This window comes from Moschus berezovskii, chromosome 10 (assembly GCF_049115385.1).
Source record: "Moschus berezovskii isolate FMDL1 chromosome 10, NW_MosBer_1.0, whole genome shotgun sequence".
In the NCBI taxonomy this organism is placed as follows: domain Eukaryota; kingdom Metazoa; phylum Chordata; class Mammalia; order Artiodactyla; family Moschidae; genus Moschus; species Moschus berezovskii.
Window position 1 is genome coordinate 37,419,613 of NC_142469.1, and position 17,440 is coordinate 37,437,052.

A 17,440-nucleotide genomic window follows, 5' to 3' on the forward strand; every position below is an offset into this window, starting at 1 on the left:
TTCAGTCATGTCCAACTATTTGCAACCTTACGGACTGTAGCCTGTCAGGCTCCTCTGCCAGAATTCCTCTTGCCATGAAATTCTCCAGGCAAGAATATTGGAGTGGGTTGCCATGCCCTCCTCCAGGGGATCTTCCCAACCCAGGGACTGAACCCATATCTCTTACATCTCCTGCATTGGCAGACAAGTTCTTTACCACTAGCACCACCTGGAATGCCCTTAGTTTGATGTAGTTCCATTCATTTATTTTTGCTTTTAGTGTCAAAATCCAAAAAATCATTGCAGGACCAATGTTAAGGAGCATATCTGTATATTCTAGGAGTCTTATGGCTCTACGTCTTATGTACAAGTCTTTAATCCATTTTGAGTTCATTTTTGTGTATGGTGTAAGATAGTGGAATAGTTCATGCTTTTGTCTGTGGCTCTCCAGTTTTCCTAACACCACTTATTGAGTAGATTTCCCCTTGTATATTCTTGGATCCCTTATAGTAAATTAATTCACTGCATGGGTTTATTTCTGGGCTGTCTATTCCATTCCATTGATCTGTGAATATTTTTAAATGACAATACTGTTTTGATTACTATAGGTTTATAGTATAGTTTGAAATCAGGAAGTTTGATGCCTCCAGTTTTGTTCTTTTTCAGGAGTGAATTGGCTATTCAAAGTCTTTTGTGGTTTTAAGATTTTTTTTTTTCCTAAAAAATGCCTTTGAAATTTTTAAAAGGATTGCATTGAATCTGGATTGCTTTGGGTAGCATGAACATTTTAGCAGTATTCTCTTGATTCGTGAGTGTGAAATATCTTTCCACTTTTGTCTTCATTTTATTTCATCTCAATGTATTCTAATTTTTGATGTACAGATCTTTTACCTCCTTGTTTTAATTTACTTCTGTTTTTTTTTTTGACGCAGTTTTAAGTGGGATTGTTTTATTAATTTTTCTTTTCAGTAGTTTGTTAGTATATAGAAACACAACTGATTTTTGTGTATTAATTTCTGTATGCTGTAAGTTTATTGAAATTGCTGATTTGGTTTTTTGGTGGTTTTCTGTATGAAGTATGTCATGTGCAAATAGAGACAGTTTTACTTCTTCCTTTCTGATTTGGATGCCCTGTATTTCTTTTTCTTGTATAATTGTATAAATGCTCTGGCTAGAACTTCCAGTACTTTATTAAGTAAAAGTGATGAGAGTAGATGTCCTTGTCTTGTTCCTAATCTTGCTTCTCAGCTGTTCACTGTTGAATATGATGTTAACTGTGGGTAGTTTACGTATGGCCTTTATTGTGCTGAATATGTTCCTGCTTTATCTGATTTGTTAAGGGTTTTATCTTGAGAGGATGTTGAATATTGTCAAATACTTTCCTACATCTGTTGAATTTATATAGATTTCTGTGCTTTATGTTGTTAATGTGGTGTATCACTTTTATTGATTTGCATATGTTGAACCATACTTGCATCTTTGAAATAAATCTCATTTGACCATGGTGTTTGGTCCTTTTGATGTACTGTTGAATTAGGTTTGCTATTATTTTGTTGAAGATACTTGTACTATGTTATTGGGGATAATAGCCTGTGATTTTCTGTACTGTTGTTATCTGTCTTGAGTATAGGGTAACAATGATTTCTTAAAGAGGTTGGAATTGTTCTCTCCCTTTCCATTTTTTTGAAGAGTGTGAGAAGAATTAGTATTAATTCGTTAAGTGGTAGGATTCCTCAATGAAACCATTTGGTCCTGAATATGTCTTTGTTGAAAGGTTTTCGATTGTTGATTCTAGTAATCAGTCTGTTTGGATTTTCTTTATCTTCATGATTTAGTCTTGGTGGGTTGTATGTTTCTAGGAGTTTATTCATTTTTTCTAAGTTGTCCAGTTTGTTGGCTTATGATTGTTCATAGCAGTTTCTTATAATCCTTTGTATTTCTATGTGAGCAGTTGTAATGTCTCCTTTTTCATTTCCGATTGTATTTGAGGCTTTTGTTTTTTCCACAGTCATTCAGTTGTCAGCTTATCTTTTCAAAATAGCTTTTAGTTTCATTGATCTTTTCAGTTGTCTTTTTTAGTCTTTATTTCATTTCCACTCTGATTCTTATTAGTTCCTTGCTTCTTTAAGCTTTTTTTTTCCTGCATTGCGCGGCTTGTGGGATCTCAATTCCCGGACCAGAGATTGAACTTGGGCCATGGCAATGAAAGCCTGGAATCCTAAATTATTTCCTTCCTTCTACTAATTTTGGTGTTTGTTCTTCTTCTGGCTCCTTAAGGTATAAAGTTAGATTGTTCATTTGAGCCTTCTTAACGTTGGCATTTATCACTATAAATTTACCTCTTAGAAATGCTTTTGCATTCCATAAGTTTTGGTATGTTGTGTTTCCATCATTTGTCTCAAGATATTTTTTCATTTCCATTTTGACTCATGGTAGTTTAGGAGCATGTTGTTTAATCACCACATATTTGTGAGCTTTCTGTTTTCTTCTTTAAATTACTTCATATCATTATCATTGGAAAAGATGGCTTGATATGTTCTAAATCTTCTTAAATGTAGTGAGATTTGTTTTGTGGCATAAGGCATGATCTGTCCTGGAGAGTGTATTATGTGCACTCGAGGAAAAACAAATATTCTCTTTCTCTTAAGATATATATTCTCTATGTATCTTAAGGAAGAGATATAAGGAATTTATTCATGTGATTATGGAGGCTGGCAAGACCCAAGATCTGCAGGCCGAGTCAGCAAGGGAGTCAATGGTTTAGTTCCAAGTTGAATTTGAAGGCCTGAGAACCGGGAGGGCTGATGATGGATTTTCCTTCTGAAGGCTGAAAGGCCTGAAGTCCAGGAAGAGCTGATGTTTCATTTCCAGTACAAAAGACAGGGTAAAGCCAGTGTTCTGTTTTGAAGACCTTCAGATGGGAAGAATTCTCTCTTTATTGGAGGTGTGTCAGCCTTTTGTTCTATTCAGACCTTTAACCGGTTTGATGAGGCCCTTCCACATATGGAGGGCAATTTGCTTTACTCAGTCTACAACTTAAATATAAGACCAGAAATAGTCTCATAGAAACATCCCAGTATGAGGACACCTCATTGTCCAGTTATGTTGACACATAAAATTAATCATCATATACATTAATATATGTTTGGTGGTGTTAGAGAGTTTTCAACCATGCAGGGGAATTCCCTGGCGGTCCAGTGGTTAGAACTCCAGACTTTCACTGCCAAGGGCCTGGGTTCAATCCCTGCTCAGGGAACTAAGATCTCACAAGTCAAGCAGCATGCCTCCCCACCCCGCCCCCCAAGAAAAAATATACAAATAAACTTGTCATTGAGTCCAAGCTCGTATAACTGGCCAGTAAATTAAGAGATGAGTTGTTGAGGAAAGGAGTAGTGACTTTATATAAAAAGCCAAACAGATGATGGTAGGCTCATGCCCCATAGAATCCTCTTGCCTGAGTTAGAATTCAGGCTTCTTTTATAGCCAGTGGGGAGGGAGTCAAGTCAGACATTTCATGGTTCGCATCAGATTCTGGGGCTTTCCCTAGTGGCTGAGCGGTAAAGAACCCACTCAGGAGATATGGGTTTGATCCCTGGGTTGGGAAGATCCCCTGGAGAAGGCAATGGCAACCCACTCTAGTATTCTTGCCAGGAAAAATCTCATGGACACAGGAGCCTGGTGGGCTTCAGTCGATGGGGTCACAAAGAGTCGGACACGACTAAGCGGCTAAGCAACAACATCATCAGCCTCTGGAGGGGATGTGTTAGCCTCCCTGTAGTTGTTCACAGGTGGGCCTGGCCTGGATGTTTCCTGTGAGCTGAACAGAGGGTTTTTTTTTTTTACCTAGTGCTCATTATCTGGGAGGTTTCCCAGAGATGGGTCATTAGAATGTGTGTATAGCTTATAGGTAACCTCCTTTTAGTGATTAACTTGTAATAGAATATAAAAGGTTCTTCGTTATTACAAACTGAGACTGTTTATTCTGGAAAAAGAAATCCAAAAACTTACTGGTATTGGTAGTCCACAGAAAATTTCAATAATGCTGCCATGAATTTTCAGATTTAGCGCAGCAGTACTCATACTCACTGGTATGTGCTCAAGGATGAACTAGAATTTCTTCTGAATAAAGGAATGAATTAACGTGCTGGCTAGAGTTACTCATTTTGAATCAGATGAATTTTAGAGAATATTTACAAATTAGAATAATTTTTTTTTTTTTTTACCTCTAGATCAGGGATCTGCAAACGATGACCTGTCGGTCAAATCTAGCTTGTCATCATTTTTGTGAAGTTTTATTGTAACACAGCCACATCTAGTCTGTTGTCTACCACTGCCCTTATGACAGTGGTGACAGTTTTGGTAGAGATCAGATGGCTTGCACAGGTGAAAATATTAATCTCTGACCTTTTACAGAAAGTTTTGTTGAGCCGTTCTTCCTGGTAATAGTTAATGATTTAAGCTAGGAACATCTTCCTAGCTTCTGATGATAATACTGTATCATTATAGATGGGCTTTTTCTTTCTTTTTTTTTTTAAATCCCCATTACTGTTGTGTCTCTGTGTACATGGGGCGGGGGAGATTATATCCTTTCTATACACAATTGGTTTCCTTGGGTCAAGATTTGTTAACTACAGATAGAGTGGAGTTGTTGTGGGCTAAATATGTAACACTACTTTATACTGCTTAAAATAGTTATATTGTCTAAAAACAAGTGTATTTACTTTATTTCAGGGGTCTTAATGCAACTTTTATAAAATTGTTGACTAGGGATCTGTTGAATTTACATGTCTTGCTCTGTAGCTGGTTCCTTTCAGAATCAAATGCTGATGTAACCTGCAAATGAGTAAAAGTAATCAGCATTTTTTTCTTATGATGATAATGTGTAATCATCATTATCACCCCTAGTGACAGAGTAAATGTTTCTGTATTTGTTTCTGTAGTAAAACATTGTCGTTAGTATCAACATTTAGATGTGGAGCTCCCTCCTTTTTCCGTATGTATAAATGTACAATCTCTTCCTCAGCCATGGAAGCATACTATATAAGCATCTATATAATGCTTTTCTCCCATACGTACTTAACATTTTGGATGTCACTACACGTTAAAAAAATAGGTCAATAAAATTATTTTTAGCACTTAAATAGTATCAATTAACTTACAGACTGTATTTTGTTTCTAGGCGTTTATTTTTTATTTGAAGAAGTACTGTCCTTTTTATACTTCTCTGTTATTTCTTTATAAAAATTCCTAGTAGGAGGTCTTATGTTGAAATTTAGGTACATGTTGAAATTGAGATACCTGTTTTCAGATGCCCTAATTTTGAAACGCTCTATCAATTTATGTACCTATAAAAGTATGTGGACGTTCCCTGCACTTTGACAGTGGTATTTCAAAGATTTGCCAATGGTATTTAATGTTATAGATGATTTAAAAGTTTAAAAATAAAAGCATTGTTGTCTTTTTCATTCTATTATTAGTAAGGTTGGACATCTTTTCATATCTTTATTTGCCATTTCCATGTACTTCCAGCCTATTTATCCTCTTCTCTGCTTGCTAAGTCACTTCAGTCGTGTCTGACTCTTTGCGACCCTATGGACTGTAGGCTCCTCTGTCCATGGATGGAATTCTCCAGGCAAGAATACTGGAATAGGTTGCCGTGTTCTACTCCAGGGGGTCTTCCCCACCCAGGGATCGAACCTGCATCCCTTGTTTCCTGCATTGGCAGGAGGGTTCTTTACCACTGGTGCCACCTGGGAAGCCCATTTTCTTTCCTGAGTGTTCCTAAAAAAATATTTCTCCAACTAATAGATTTGCACTTGGGAGAAAAAATAGTGGGATGTTTTTCCTTTTTGATAATGGTTTAGATAGGACTTGGAGTTCATGTAAATGAAATATTATTAATACCTGAGGAACTGTTTAAAGGAAGGATATTTGGTGCAGATAATAGATCACAGTAGAGTATCTCTGGTGACAGAATGCCTTTACTTGGTGCTTTAATATGTGAGTCCCTAATCAGATGAATTAAGATAAACCCAGTTTTGAAACTGATGTAGAATCTACAAAGTTTTCACTTGTTGTTCTGGACCTCAAAGCTGGTGGAAGTGTTTTTTTGGCTACCATTTTTTAAACTTGAGTTAACTCAAACTGAATTTATAAATTGCCTATAAATAGAAAATAAAATAATTTGATACAATATTTTATTAAAGCTTTAATGTTGGGGTTAATATGGTAGAAAATAGATTCAGGTCTGGTTTTATTATTAATCTCTTTATATGTTTTGGTATTAATATAGAGAATGTCTATTTTAAATGTGGTAAAATAATGGTGATTATTTGTGTGGATATGTTTGTCATTTTGTGATTCTTGTGTTTATTAAACTGCTAGAAAGTTCTTCTTGCCTGCCAATTTCAATAGCATGTGACATGGTAATTCTGTAAAGGTGTCTTATTTCACATCTTGATGATAAGTGCCTTGTCATTTCTCCTTACTTGGAAGCAACTGCAATTGCAAACATAAAACCCAGTGGGAGCATTATAATTATGTGATAATAAGTCTGCTTTAAGGTAGCTATTCAGGTCATCTGTAATTTGCTTATTACTTTTCAAGGGTATAATTGAAATGAAGTCTCAAAATTCTTATAGAGAACTTGTTAACACCCACAAATAAGTCTACAGTCTTCAATTTAGAGTCACTATGTTAACCATTAATAAAGATATGTACTACTATAGCTTTTGTATAAAATTCAAGATTTAAAATTGCTTTCAAGTTACTATAAACATTTTTCAGTGCTTACCCTTTATTTCTGTTCCTAATTGTTAACAGGCTAGTAGTAAATAGTTCACAGATTGACCCTGGTCCATGGTATATTTTGAGACATTGTAGACAGTAAAAGAAGGAATGAACAGGAAGGTAAAATGATGGATAAATCAGGTAAAGGCAAATGTCAGTTAAGTAAAAATGGGCAACATAAGTGAAAATGAAGTTTAAGAGAACATTGAAAAGTGATACATTAACTGAACAATGAAGATTTATTGTAACTCAAAAGAGAAAATTAAGAGCCAGGAAATGCTCTGGTCTTAAACTTTTATCGAAAGATAACTAAAGAAATAGAATCAATTAAAATAATGCAAAATAATTTTAAATTTTAAGTGATTAGTTTATAGTAGTAGAAGATAGATTGTTTTGACTTTCCAGCTTCCCTGGTAGCTCAGCTGGTAAAGACTCTGCCTGCAGTGCAGGAGACCCTGGTTTGATTCCTGTGTTGGGAAGATCCTGTGGAGAAGGGATCGGCTAACCACTCCAGTATTCTTGGGCTTCCCTGATGCCTCAGCTGGTAAAGACTCTGCCTGCGATGCAGGAGACCTGGGTTTGATCCCTGGTTTGGGAAGATCCCTGGGAGAAGGGAACGGCTACCCACTCCAGTATTCTTGCCTGGAGAATTCCACAGACTGTACAGTCCATGGGTTCACAAAGAGTCGGACACGACTGAGCGACTTTCACTTTGACTTTCCACAAGCGCATTCTACTTATATTGTCATGCAATATGCTTTGATTAGATTTTTCCTGAGTCCCAGTTCTCAGCTAATGTCTGTGTATGGGATCACAGATGCCTACCTATCAAATATTACAGAGCAGAGTGCTAACATTTCCAGACAGATTGATGATAGAGTTGACATTTTACATCAGACAGTAGTCCTGTGTTTAAAAGTTCATTATCTGTAAGCAGAAATCAGATATCTTCAGCCAAAGAAAGCTGCTAAGTCAGCATTGAATTTGCATCTGTCTGATAAGTAAGTTTATTTGGTGACTCATAGATGTTACTGATCTATGTAAGTTATTTTTGGCAGAAAACAGGCTTTTTATCTTATTTGTATTTTTTTTAACAAGGCCAAAAGATGTTTTCTACCTACTCATAGATATTATAAATTTATTGACTTTTTGCATATTTTCCTTTGTAGGCCCAGATTATTCTTCTTCAGCATGGTTACCTGGTAATGAATCATTGTGGCAGGCCACAACTGTTCCATCTAACCAGCGAAACAGCCATATCAGGAGACACAGTATAGCTTCTGACAGTGGTGATACTGGCATTGGAACTTCCTGTTCTGACAGCGTGGAAGGTGAGCTAAATTCTTACTGGTTAGACATGAAGCTTTTTAGAATGGTTGTGATTGAGAAAATGCAAGGGACATGTCTTGTTGTTCCAAACTAAAACATTATAAAATAATGTTTGAATATTTAGTAATATTCAGTGTTGTTGTATATCAAATGAAATTGTTCTTCTGATCAAATTAATTTTTCCTTCCTTCATTTTTAAACTAAACTTTTTATTTTGAAATAATTGTAAATTCACATGTGATTTAAAGACATAGTACAGAGATTCTAATGCACCCTTTATCTCATTGCTCCCCCACCCCTTCGTTTCTTGCAAAACTGCCCTTCAGTATCACAACATTGATACAGTCAAAATAGAGAATTTTTCTGTTACCGCAGTATACTTTATTCTGTTCATACCCACTTTCCCTCCCCCATCTTCTTAACTCTTGCTGCTAAGTTGCTTCAGTCGTGTCTGACTCTGTGCGACCCCATAGACGTTAGCCCAACAGGCTCCCCCGTCCCTGGGATTTTCCAGGCAAGAACACAGGAGTGGGTTGCCATTTCCTTCTCCAATGCATGAAAGTGAAAGTGAAGTCGCTCAGTCGTGTCCAACTCTTAGCGACCCCATGGTCTGCAGCCCACCAGGCTCCTCCGTCCATGGGATTTTCCAGGCAAGAGTACTGGAGTGGGTTGCCATTGCCTTCTCTGCTTCTTAACTCTTGGAAACCACTAATCGGTCTATCTAATACCACCATTGCTATAAAAAGAAAGGAACTATTAATGCACACAACAACCTGGGTGAATCTTCAGAGAAAAAAGCCAATTCCAAAGAGTTACATACTGTGTGGTACAATTTACAGGGTATGCTTGAAATGACAAACAAAATTACAGAAATGGAGAAGAGATTAGTGGTTTCCAAGAGTTAATTTTGTTTGTCATGTCAAGCATACCCTGTAAATTGTACCATACAGTATGTAACTCTTTGGAATTGGCTTTTTTCTCTGAAGATTCACCCAGGTTGTTGTGTGCATTAATAGTTCCTTTCTTTTTATAGCAAAGGTGGTACTAGATAGACCACATTTTCCCTAACCATTAAACCACTGAAAGACATCTGGGTTGTTTGCAGTTTTGAATTTTTAGAAATAAAGCTGCTATAAACATTCATGTGTGTTTTGGTGTGAACATACCTCTTCACTTCTCTGTGGTCAGTGTCCAAGAGTGCAGTTGCTGGTCATATGGGAGTTTCATGTTTAGTTTTTAAAGAAACTGTCACACTGTTTTCCAGAGTGACTACTATGTTTTCATCAGCAGTGTAAATAGATCAGTATGAGTAATCAAACTTTCTCTTCAGCCTTGCTAGCCCTTGGTGATTTTTATTTATTTGTTTTTTCTTTGGTTTTTAAATTTTAGGTTTTCTGATAGGAATGTAGTGATATCTCATTTTGGTTTTCATTTTCATTTTTTTTTAAGATTAATAATGTTGAACATTTTTTCATCGTTTATTTGCCGTCTATCCGTTCTGTTTGTTGAAGTGTTCTTGTCTTTTGCCTGTATTCTAGTTGGATTTTCTCCGTTTTTATTGTTGAGTTTTGAGCATTCTTTGTGTATTTCAGACACTAATCCTTTGTTGGCTATTTGATTTGTAAACATTTTCTTCCAGTCTGGCTTGTCTTTCATCCTCTAACCGTGTCTTTTGCAGAGCAACAGTTTTTAAGCTTGTAAATCCAGTGTATCAGTTTTTGCCTTTATGGATCGTGCATTTGGGATCAAGGTTAAGAACTCTTTGCCTCGTCCCAGATCTTGAATATTTTACTTTTTTCTCTTTTTATTTTTTTCCTAAAAATGTAATCATTTTATATCCTGTAAGTCTGTGGTCCATTTTGAGTTAATATTTTTATAATGTATATATGTTTGGGTGTTCCTGAGACCACTCTTAGGCTCAGTTATTTGCTGGAACTCAGAAGAGATATTATACTAGTGGTTATAGTTATTTACAGCAAAAGGATACTGATTTAAATTAGCAACAGAGAAGCAAAGGGCAGGGTCCAGAAAATACTAGGTCCAGACTCCCAGTTGTCCTCTCCCAGTGGAGCTGTGTGGACAGTGATTAATTCTCTCAGCAGTGTTGTGCGAGGGCACGTACAGAGGCAAGGCCATCCAATCCTTGGTGTTCAGGGTTTTTACTGTGGGTGGGTTATATTGATATGGTTAAATGCCTGTATGCATGACCTTAGTTTCCAGCCTTTGAGAAGTCGAGCTGACCTTACATGATTCAAGACTGCTACCATAAATCACGTTATTAGCATAGACTATATGCTTGGAGTTACCCAAGGTCCCCAGGTAAACAAAGACACTCTTATTATGCAGGATGTTTCAAGAATTTAGAGGTTACATCTTAGGAGCCAGACAAGGGCCAAACGTTTCTTGGAATGTGCAGTGTGTGGAAAACCCAGACATGCTGACCCTCAACTGCACAGTGTGAGATTTAGATTGAGGTTTCTTTTCTTTGCCTCATAAATCTTGAAAACCAGAATAATATCCACTTAATTTTTTTTCAAAATTGTTTTAGCTGTCTGGTTGTTTTGTTTTTCTGTGTAAGTTTTAAATAATTTTGACTATACAAAAAGTCTTGCTGGGATTTTAATAGGAATTGTGTTGTCCATATATCAGTTTGGGGAGAGTTCCATCTTTACTCTGTTGAGTCTGCTAATCCATTAAAATATTATGTTTTCCCATTTATTTAGATCTTATTTCCTTCACCAGTGTTGTATAGTTTTCAACATACATGTCCAGTACATGTTTTGTTAGATTTATAGCTAAGTGTTTCATTCTTGGGAGAGTGTTTGTAAATGGCATTTTATAGTCCAAGTTTGGTACCAATGTGTTAGTTGTATATTACAAGATTGCTGAACTCACTCTTTCATTCTTAGAGGGTTTTGGGGGGTTTCTTTCTTGGAATTTTCTCTGTATGTCATCTGTGAGTAGGAGTGTTTTTCCTTTTGATATCAGAATAATACTAGCTTTCTAAAATGAATTGGGAAGTGTTTCTTTCTGTTTTCTGGAAGAGATGGTATAGAGTGGTTTTAATTCTTCTTTAAATGTTTATTAGAATTCTTCAGTGACACCATCTGGGCCTAGACATTTCTTTTTTTTATATTAATGGCTTAAAATCATGAATTAAGTTTCCGTAATAGTCGTCGTTCTTCGCTCAGTCGCGTGCACCTCTGTGACCCCGTGGACCGCAGCACGCCAGGCCTCCCTGTCCTTCACCACCTCCCGGAGCTTGCTCAGACTCACGTCCGTGTGTCAGTGATGCCACCCAACCGTCTCGTCCTCTGTCGCCCCCTTCTCTTCCTGCCCTCACCCTTTCCCAGAATCAGGGTCTTTTCCAGTGAGTCAGCTCTTTGCATCAGGTGGCCAAAGTATTGGAGTTTCAGCATCTGTCCTTCCAATGAATATTCAGTGTTGATTTCCTTTAGGATTGACTGGTTGGATCTCCTTGCAGTCCAAGGGACTCTCAAGAGTCTTCTCCAGTACCAATAGTGCTAATAGTCATAGAACTACTCAAATTATCTTTCATGTTGGGTGCGTTGCAATAGTTTGTCTTTTTGAAGAAGTAGATCCTGTTGGATGATGGTGTTGATTTTTTTCTATATCCTTGATAATTTTCTGTTGAGTTGTTCAGTTGTTGAAAAAAGAAGTATTAAAAGTCTCAACTGTAATTGTGGATTTGTACATTTAATTTTTTAGTTTTATAACCTTTTGTTTGATATCTTGCAGCTCTGTTGTTCAGTGCGTATGCAATTAGGATTGCTATATATTCTTGGTGGGTTGTCTCTTTTATTATTGTATGATGTCTTTCTCTGTCTCTGGTAATTTTTTTGTGCTGAAGTCTACTTGGACTGCAAGGACATCCAACCAGTCCATCCTAAAGGAGATCAGTCCTGGGTGTTCATTGGAAGGACTCATGTTGAAGCTGAAACTCCTATACTTTGGCCACCTCGTGCAAAGAGCTGACTCATTGGAAAAGACCCTGATGCTGGGAAAGATTGAGGGCAGGAGGAGAAGGGGACAACAGAGAATGAGATGGTTGGATGGCATCACCAATTCAATGGACATGGGTTTGGGTGGACTCCGGGAGTTGGTGATGGACAGGGAGGCCTGGCGTGCTGTTGTCCATGGGGTTGCAAAGAGTCGTACACGACTGAGCGACTGAACTGAACTACTTTATCTAGTTTAATATAACCTCTTCTACTTCCTTTTGATTAATGTTTAAATGGCGTATATTTTCTATTCTTTTACTTCTAATCTGTCTAAACATTATATTCAAAGTTAAATCACTATTAACAACGTACAGTTGGGTCATGGTTTTTAATCCACTTTGCCAGTCTGTCGTTTAGTTGGTATATTTAGACTGTTTACCTATAATGTAATTATTGATGTATTAATACTCAGATTTTCTGTTTGTTCTCTTTGTTTTTGTTTTCACTTTCTTGGCTTTCTCTGGGTTACTTGAACAATTGTAGAATTCTACCTGGATTTAACTATAGTATTTCTAAAAGGTTATCTCTTTGTATAGCTCTTCTAGCAGTTGCTCTAGGTATTAAATGTTATATTATATATAATGTGGATATATAATATACATAGCTTGCCATTTTAACATTTGGAGTACAGAAGCATTTTCTGCCTTTATATCCGTACGTACCCCATTTATAATAAAATCGTTTCAGCTCTTTCCTTTCCATATAAAAATAACCACATCAGACAGTGTTACAATTTTTACATCATCTATTAAACATAATCTAGGATACTCAGGAGGAGATAGAGACCCTGCTGTATTTACTCATATTTTTGCTTCCTGTGTTCTTCCTTTGTGTTGTTCCAAGGTTCCATTTTATTGTTTACATTTGGTTTAGAGGATTTCCTTTAGTCATTTCTTTAGGATACATTTGCTGGCAACAGATTATCTTAGTTTTTCCCCAACTGAGACTGTCTTGGTTTCACCTTGATTCCTGAAGGACGGTTTCAGTAGGTATAGAATACTGCCTAGTTTGACAGCTCTTTTCTTTTATTACTTGAAATGTATTGTCACTTCTTTCTGACCTCCGTCGTTGATTAAGGATGTTGTGATAGTTTCAGTTATACAGCAAAGTGTTTTCAGTTCAGTTCACTTGCTCCGCCGTGTCCAACTCTTTGCGACCCCATGGACTGCAGCACGCCAGGCCTCCCTGTCCATCACCAACTCCTGGAGTTTACCCAAACTCATGTCCATTGAGTCGTTGATGCCATCCAACCATCTTATCCTCTGTCGTCTCCTTCTCCTCCTGCCTTCAGTCTTTCCCAGCATCAGGGTCTTTTCAAATGAGTCAGCTCTTCGCGTCAGGTGGCCAAAGTATTGGAGTTTCAGCTTTAGCATCAGTCCTTCCAATGAACACCCAGGATTGATCTCCTTTAGAATGGGCTGGTTGGATCTCCTTGCAGTCCAAGGGACTCTCAAGAGTCTTCTCCAACACCAAAGTTCAAAAGCATCAATTCTTCAGCGCTCGGCTTTCTTTATAGTCCAACTTTCACATCCATACATGACCACGGGAAAAACCACAGCTTTATATATAACATGTTATCTATTCTTTTTCAAATTCCTTTCTTTTTAGGTTGTTACATAATACTGAGCAGGGTTTCCTGTGTTATGCAATAAGTCCCTGTTGGTTATCCATTCTAAATATAGCGATGTGTACATATCAATCCCAAACTCCCTATTTCTTCCCCTGACCCTTCCCCCTTGGTAACCAAGTTCATTCTCTAAGTCTGTGAATCTGTTTCTGTGTTATGTGTAAGTTCATTGGTATCATTTCTTTTTAGATCACTGCATATAAGTGATATCATACAATGTTAGTAAACTAGTTTTCAAAAGATGAAATGGTTTATTCTCATCAGTATGGTGATTAAGAGCTATAGCTTTGGTTAGACCTGTTATCAGTTAATTATCTGTGCAACCTTGAATAATTTCTCATTTCTCTGAGCCTGAGATTTTTCATCTTCAAATTGGAGATAGTATTTTTTTAAAGGCTTATGAAAATTTAATAATATGACTTTTAAATTGCTTAGCACAGTTTCTTTGTATTACCATCAGTACTTTAATAAAAAATGATTATTCTCCTTCCCTGCACTCTTACTTTTTTTCACGTCACTTCAAATTTTTCCTTCCTGGAAAGGGTCCCTAAAACGGTGATACTTCTGTTGCTACTGTCACAGCTTTGTACGTACAACCCTGCTTTACTTTGGGTTTGTTATTTGTTGTTTATTGTTTGTTATTTGGGTTTGTTATTTATTGTTCGTATCATAGAATAGGGACTGGTATAGGGACTAGTATGTACTGGGTGCTCAATTTTGTTCAATGAAACAATGCATATGTGTGTATGTGTGTGTGTGTGTATATATAGAGAGAGACTTTCAGTTACAGATTCTTGTTTTAGCCTGCTTTGTACTTTATATTTCTGAGGTTAGTGCCTCTTTGATGTTTCCCCAGAGAGATGGACTCCCTGTGCTGCATTCCCGAGACTTATTTTTTCAATAGTTACCACACTTCATTTTCTGTCTTCTGAAATTTTGTTGTAATCTCTTATTGCTGATGGTCCTGTATTATTCATTGCCATGAGTTTCTACTTTATTACTTTTCTATTATTTCAGTGGGTTTTATGAGGGGGAGAATGTAACTTTGTGAACTTAGGCAATGATCTTAAACAAGAGAATTTGTCATATAGATATAAATGAGAAAAAATAAAGAGAAAAATAATTTTAAAAAGATTGTAAAACTTTTCCTTAATGTCAGCTAGTATGTGTATTTTTTCTATTCCACCCACCATGATTTTTAGAGAGGTAAAAAACGCACATTTTAAAAAAGCACATTTAAAATGGAGTAAATTTATTTTATATGTACATAATTTTGAAAGCAAATTTGTATTTCAAGTATTAAATTTATGGGCTTTGAAAATTTTGAATTCATTTAGAATTAAATAGAGAAAAAGTAAAATTTCCCTTTATCTTCTGTCTTCTGATCCTTGCTTTGTTGTCAGAGGTCATAAGTGTTATTAGGGTATTGCATGTTCTTCTAGGTCTTTTGTTCTGTGTTTATCCACATATACACAAACTTTAGAATAAAACTGGATCATCCCATATATACTTTGTAATTGGCTTTAAAAAAAAAAACACCTCTGTAATGGAGTTCTAAAAAAAGAGTTTGTTTTCTTTTTTCATTGTGATATGAGTCATATAAGCTAATCCATATTACCCGAGGCTCCTAGAATTGCTCTGTTCTCCACGGAAATCCAGCCATTGAGATAAGCCGAGAACTGGGTTAGACCCAGGAATTCAAGGTTAGGCAGGCTTACATGGGGGCTTTCTTCGTGATGCTTTGAAAATAACACACAGAATGAATGAAAGTCCTCCTACCAGTTTACAACAGAATCAAGCAACAAATCAGAGAAGAAAACAAGCTTATAATCTCTATTAGATATTGAGATTTCTCTAGCACATATATCAACCTAAGTACTTTTTAAAAACACACGCATATTTGGAAATTTAGTACATGATATAAAAACACCATTTCAAAGTAGTAAGGGAGGATTAAGCCTGAAAAAAGTGTTATTAGAGCCTGACCTCAAACTGTAAGAAAATTAAATTTAAAATGGAGTAAATTTATTTTATATTTTTACATTAGAAATATTCTTAAACAAGCCATACAACACAGATTAGAATAGAAATTCAAACATTTTGAACACTGCTGAAAGCTACTAAATATAAGAGGAAACATACTAGGAATAAATATTTGTAATCAAATTAACAGGAAAATAGTATTCTTCTTGTTTAATGCACCCAAATGGGTGTTTATCTATAAAATTTTAAATATTTCATAATTTAAAAATTTCACAGATAAAAGATAGAAATACACAATTCATGTAAAAATTAGAAATGGCCAATAAACATCAAAAAGAGGATCAAACTCAGTCATTGTGAAGTGAAAGATTGTACAGTTAGATACCACTTTCACCAGTGAAATTGCCACTTTTCAAAAAAAAAAAAAAGACCATAATATCCAGTGTCTGAGCAAAGATGGGAAAAACAGTACTCTAAAAATAATATTTGTAGTCAGCCTTTATAGAGGGCAATTTGGCAATGATAACGAACAGCTATGTGGCTGTTAACTATGTTCTAGGCACTTACATGTTAACTCATTTAATCCTCACAGCAGTTCTCTGATGGGAAAGCGAGACAGAGGTTAAATTACTTACCTGTAAATAATATATGTAAAGTGTATATATCCTTGATTCAGCATACACACAGGTAAATAAAGATAACATATATAAGAATATTCACTGTAACACTGTTTAGGAGAAAGAAACAACTCTAAGTGTCTTATCAATAGGGAAGTGGTTAAATATTTCACTGTGTATTCACTTAAAGTAATTAGGTAGCTACATATATACCAACCTGGAAAGACACTGAAGTAAATTTGCAACTTAAGATAATAAACTAAGCACAGTCCTCTACTTTTGTTTCTTTCTGAAAACCCACTAAAAGTCAGAGAAAAAATTAAAAAACCAAACCAAATTCTACATTCTAAAACAGCAACAAAGGAATAAACCGTTGATTTATACTGTTAAAAATCCTTAGAAATGCTCAAGAACCGGTAGTATCAGACTTGCTATGTTTCCCCACCATATAGTAAAGGTTTTTCTCCTTTCTGTATTCTGTTCTTTGGATGCAAGTTAGAAGGGAAGGATTAAATTTCACCTCCTAGAAGAGTAAGTTTCTGAGTTTAATATCTGAAATTATTCTTTAAGATATATTTGTCCTTTCTTATTTACCTATTCAGTAATTTGTAAATATCAACATGAGTACTTTGTTAAAGTGGTGCACTCATTATGCCAGCAAATTTGGAAAACTCAGCAGTGGCCACAGGACTGGAAAAGATGTTTTCATTCCAATCCCGAAGAAAGGCAATGCCAAAGAATGTTCAAATTACTGTACAACATCACTCATTTTACATGCTAGCAAGATTATGCTCAAAATCCTTCAAGTGAGGCTTCAGCAGTATGTGAACCAAGAACTTCGAGATGTACACGCTGGATTTAGAAATGGCAGAGGAACCAGAGAAAAATTGCTAATATATACTGGATCATAGAAAAAGCAAGGGAATTAAAAAAAAAAATCTGTTTTTGCTTCATTGACTATGCTATAACCTTTGACTGTGTGGATCACAACAAACTGTGGAATATTCCTGTATAGAGAAAGCACGGGAGTTACAGAAAAGCATTCTCTGTTTCATCAACTGCACTAAAGCCTTTGACTATGTGGATGATGATAA

The 17,440-nt window shown here is 36.1% G+C and overlaps 1 protein-coding gene across 4 annotated transcripts in view; it reads left to right on the forward strand.

Moving 5' to 3' along the window:
• Positions 1-17,440, forward strand: part of CEP85L (centrosomal protein 85L) — a 209,058-nt gene that overhangs the window by 80,790 nt on the left and 110,828 nt on the right. For all 4 annotated transcript variants that reach the window (XM_088840583.1, XM_088840584.1, XM_055433469.2 and 1 more), the window contains one exon: positions 7,938-8,099. Coding sequence is in view for 3 of the 4 variants with exons in the window: in XM_088840584.1 (XP_088696710.1) it covers positions 7,938-8,099 (162 nt within the window). In the remaining variant the exon portion in view is untranslated. The remainder of the gene's footprint in view (positions 1-7,937; positions 8,100-17,440) is intronic.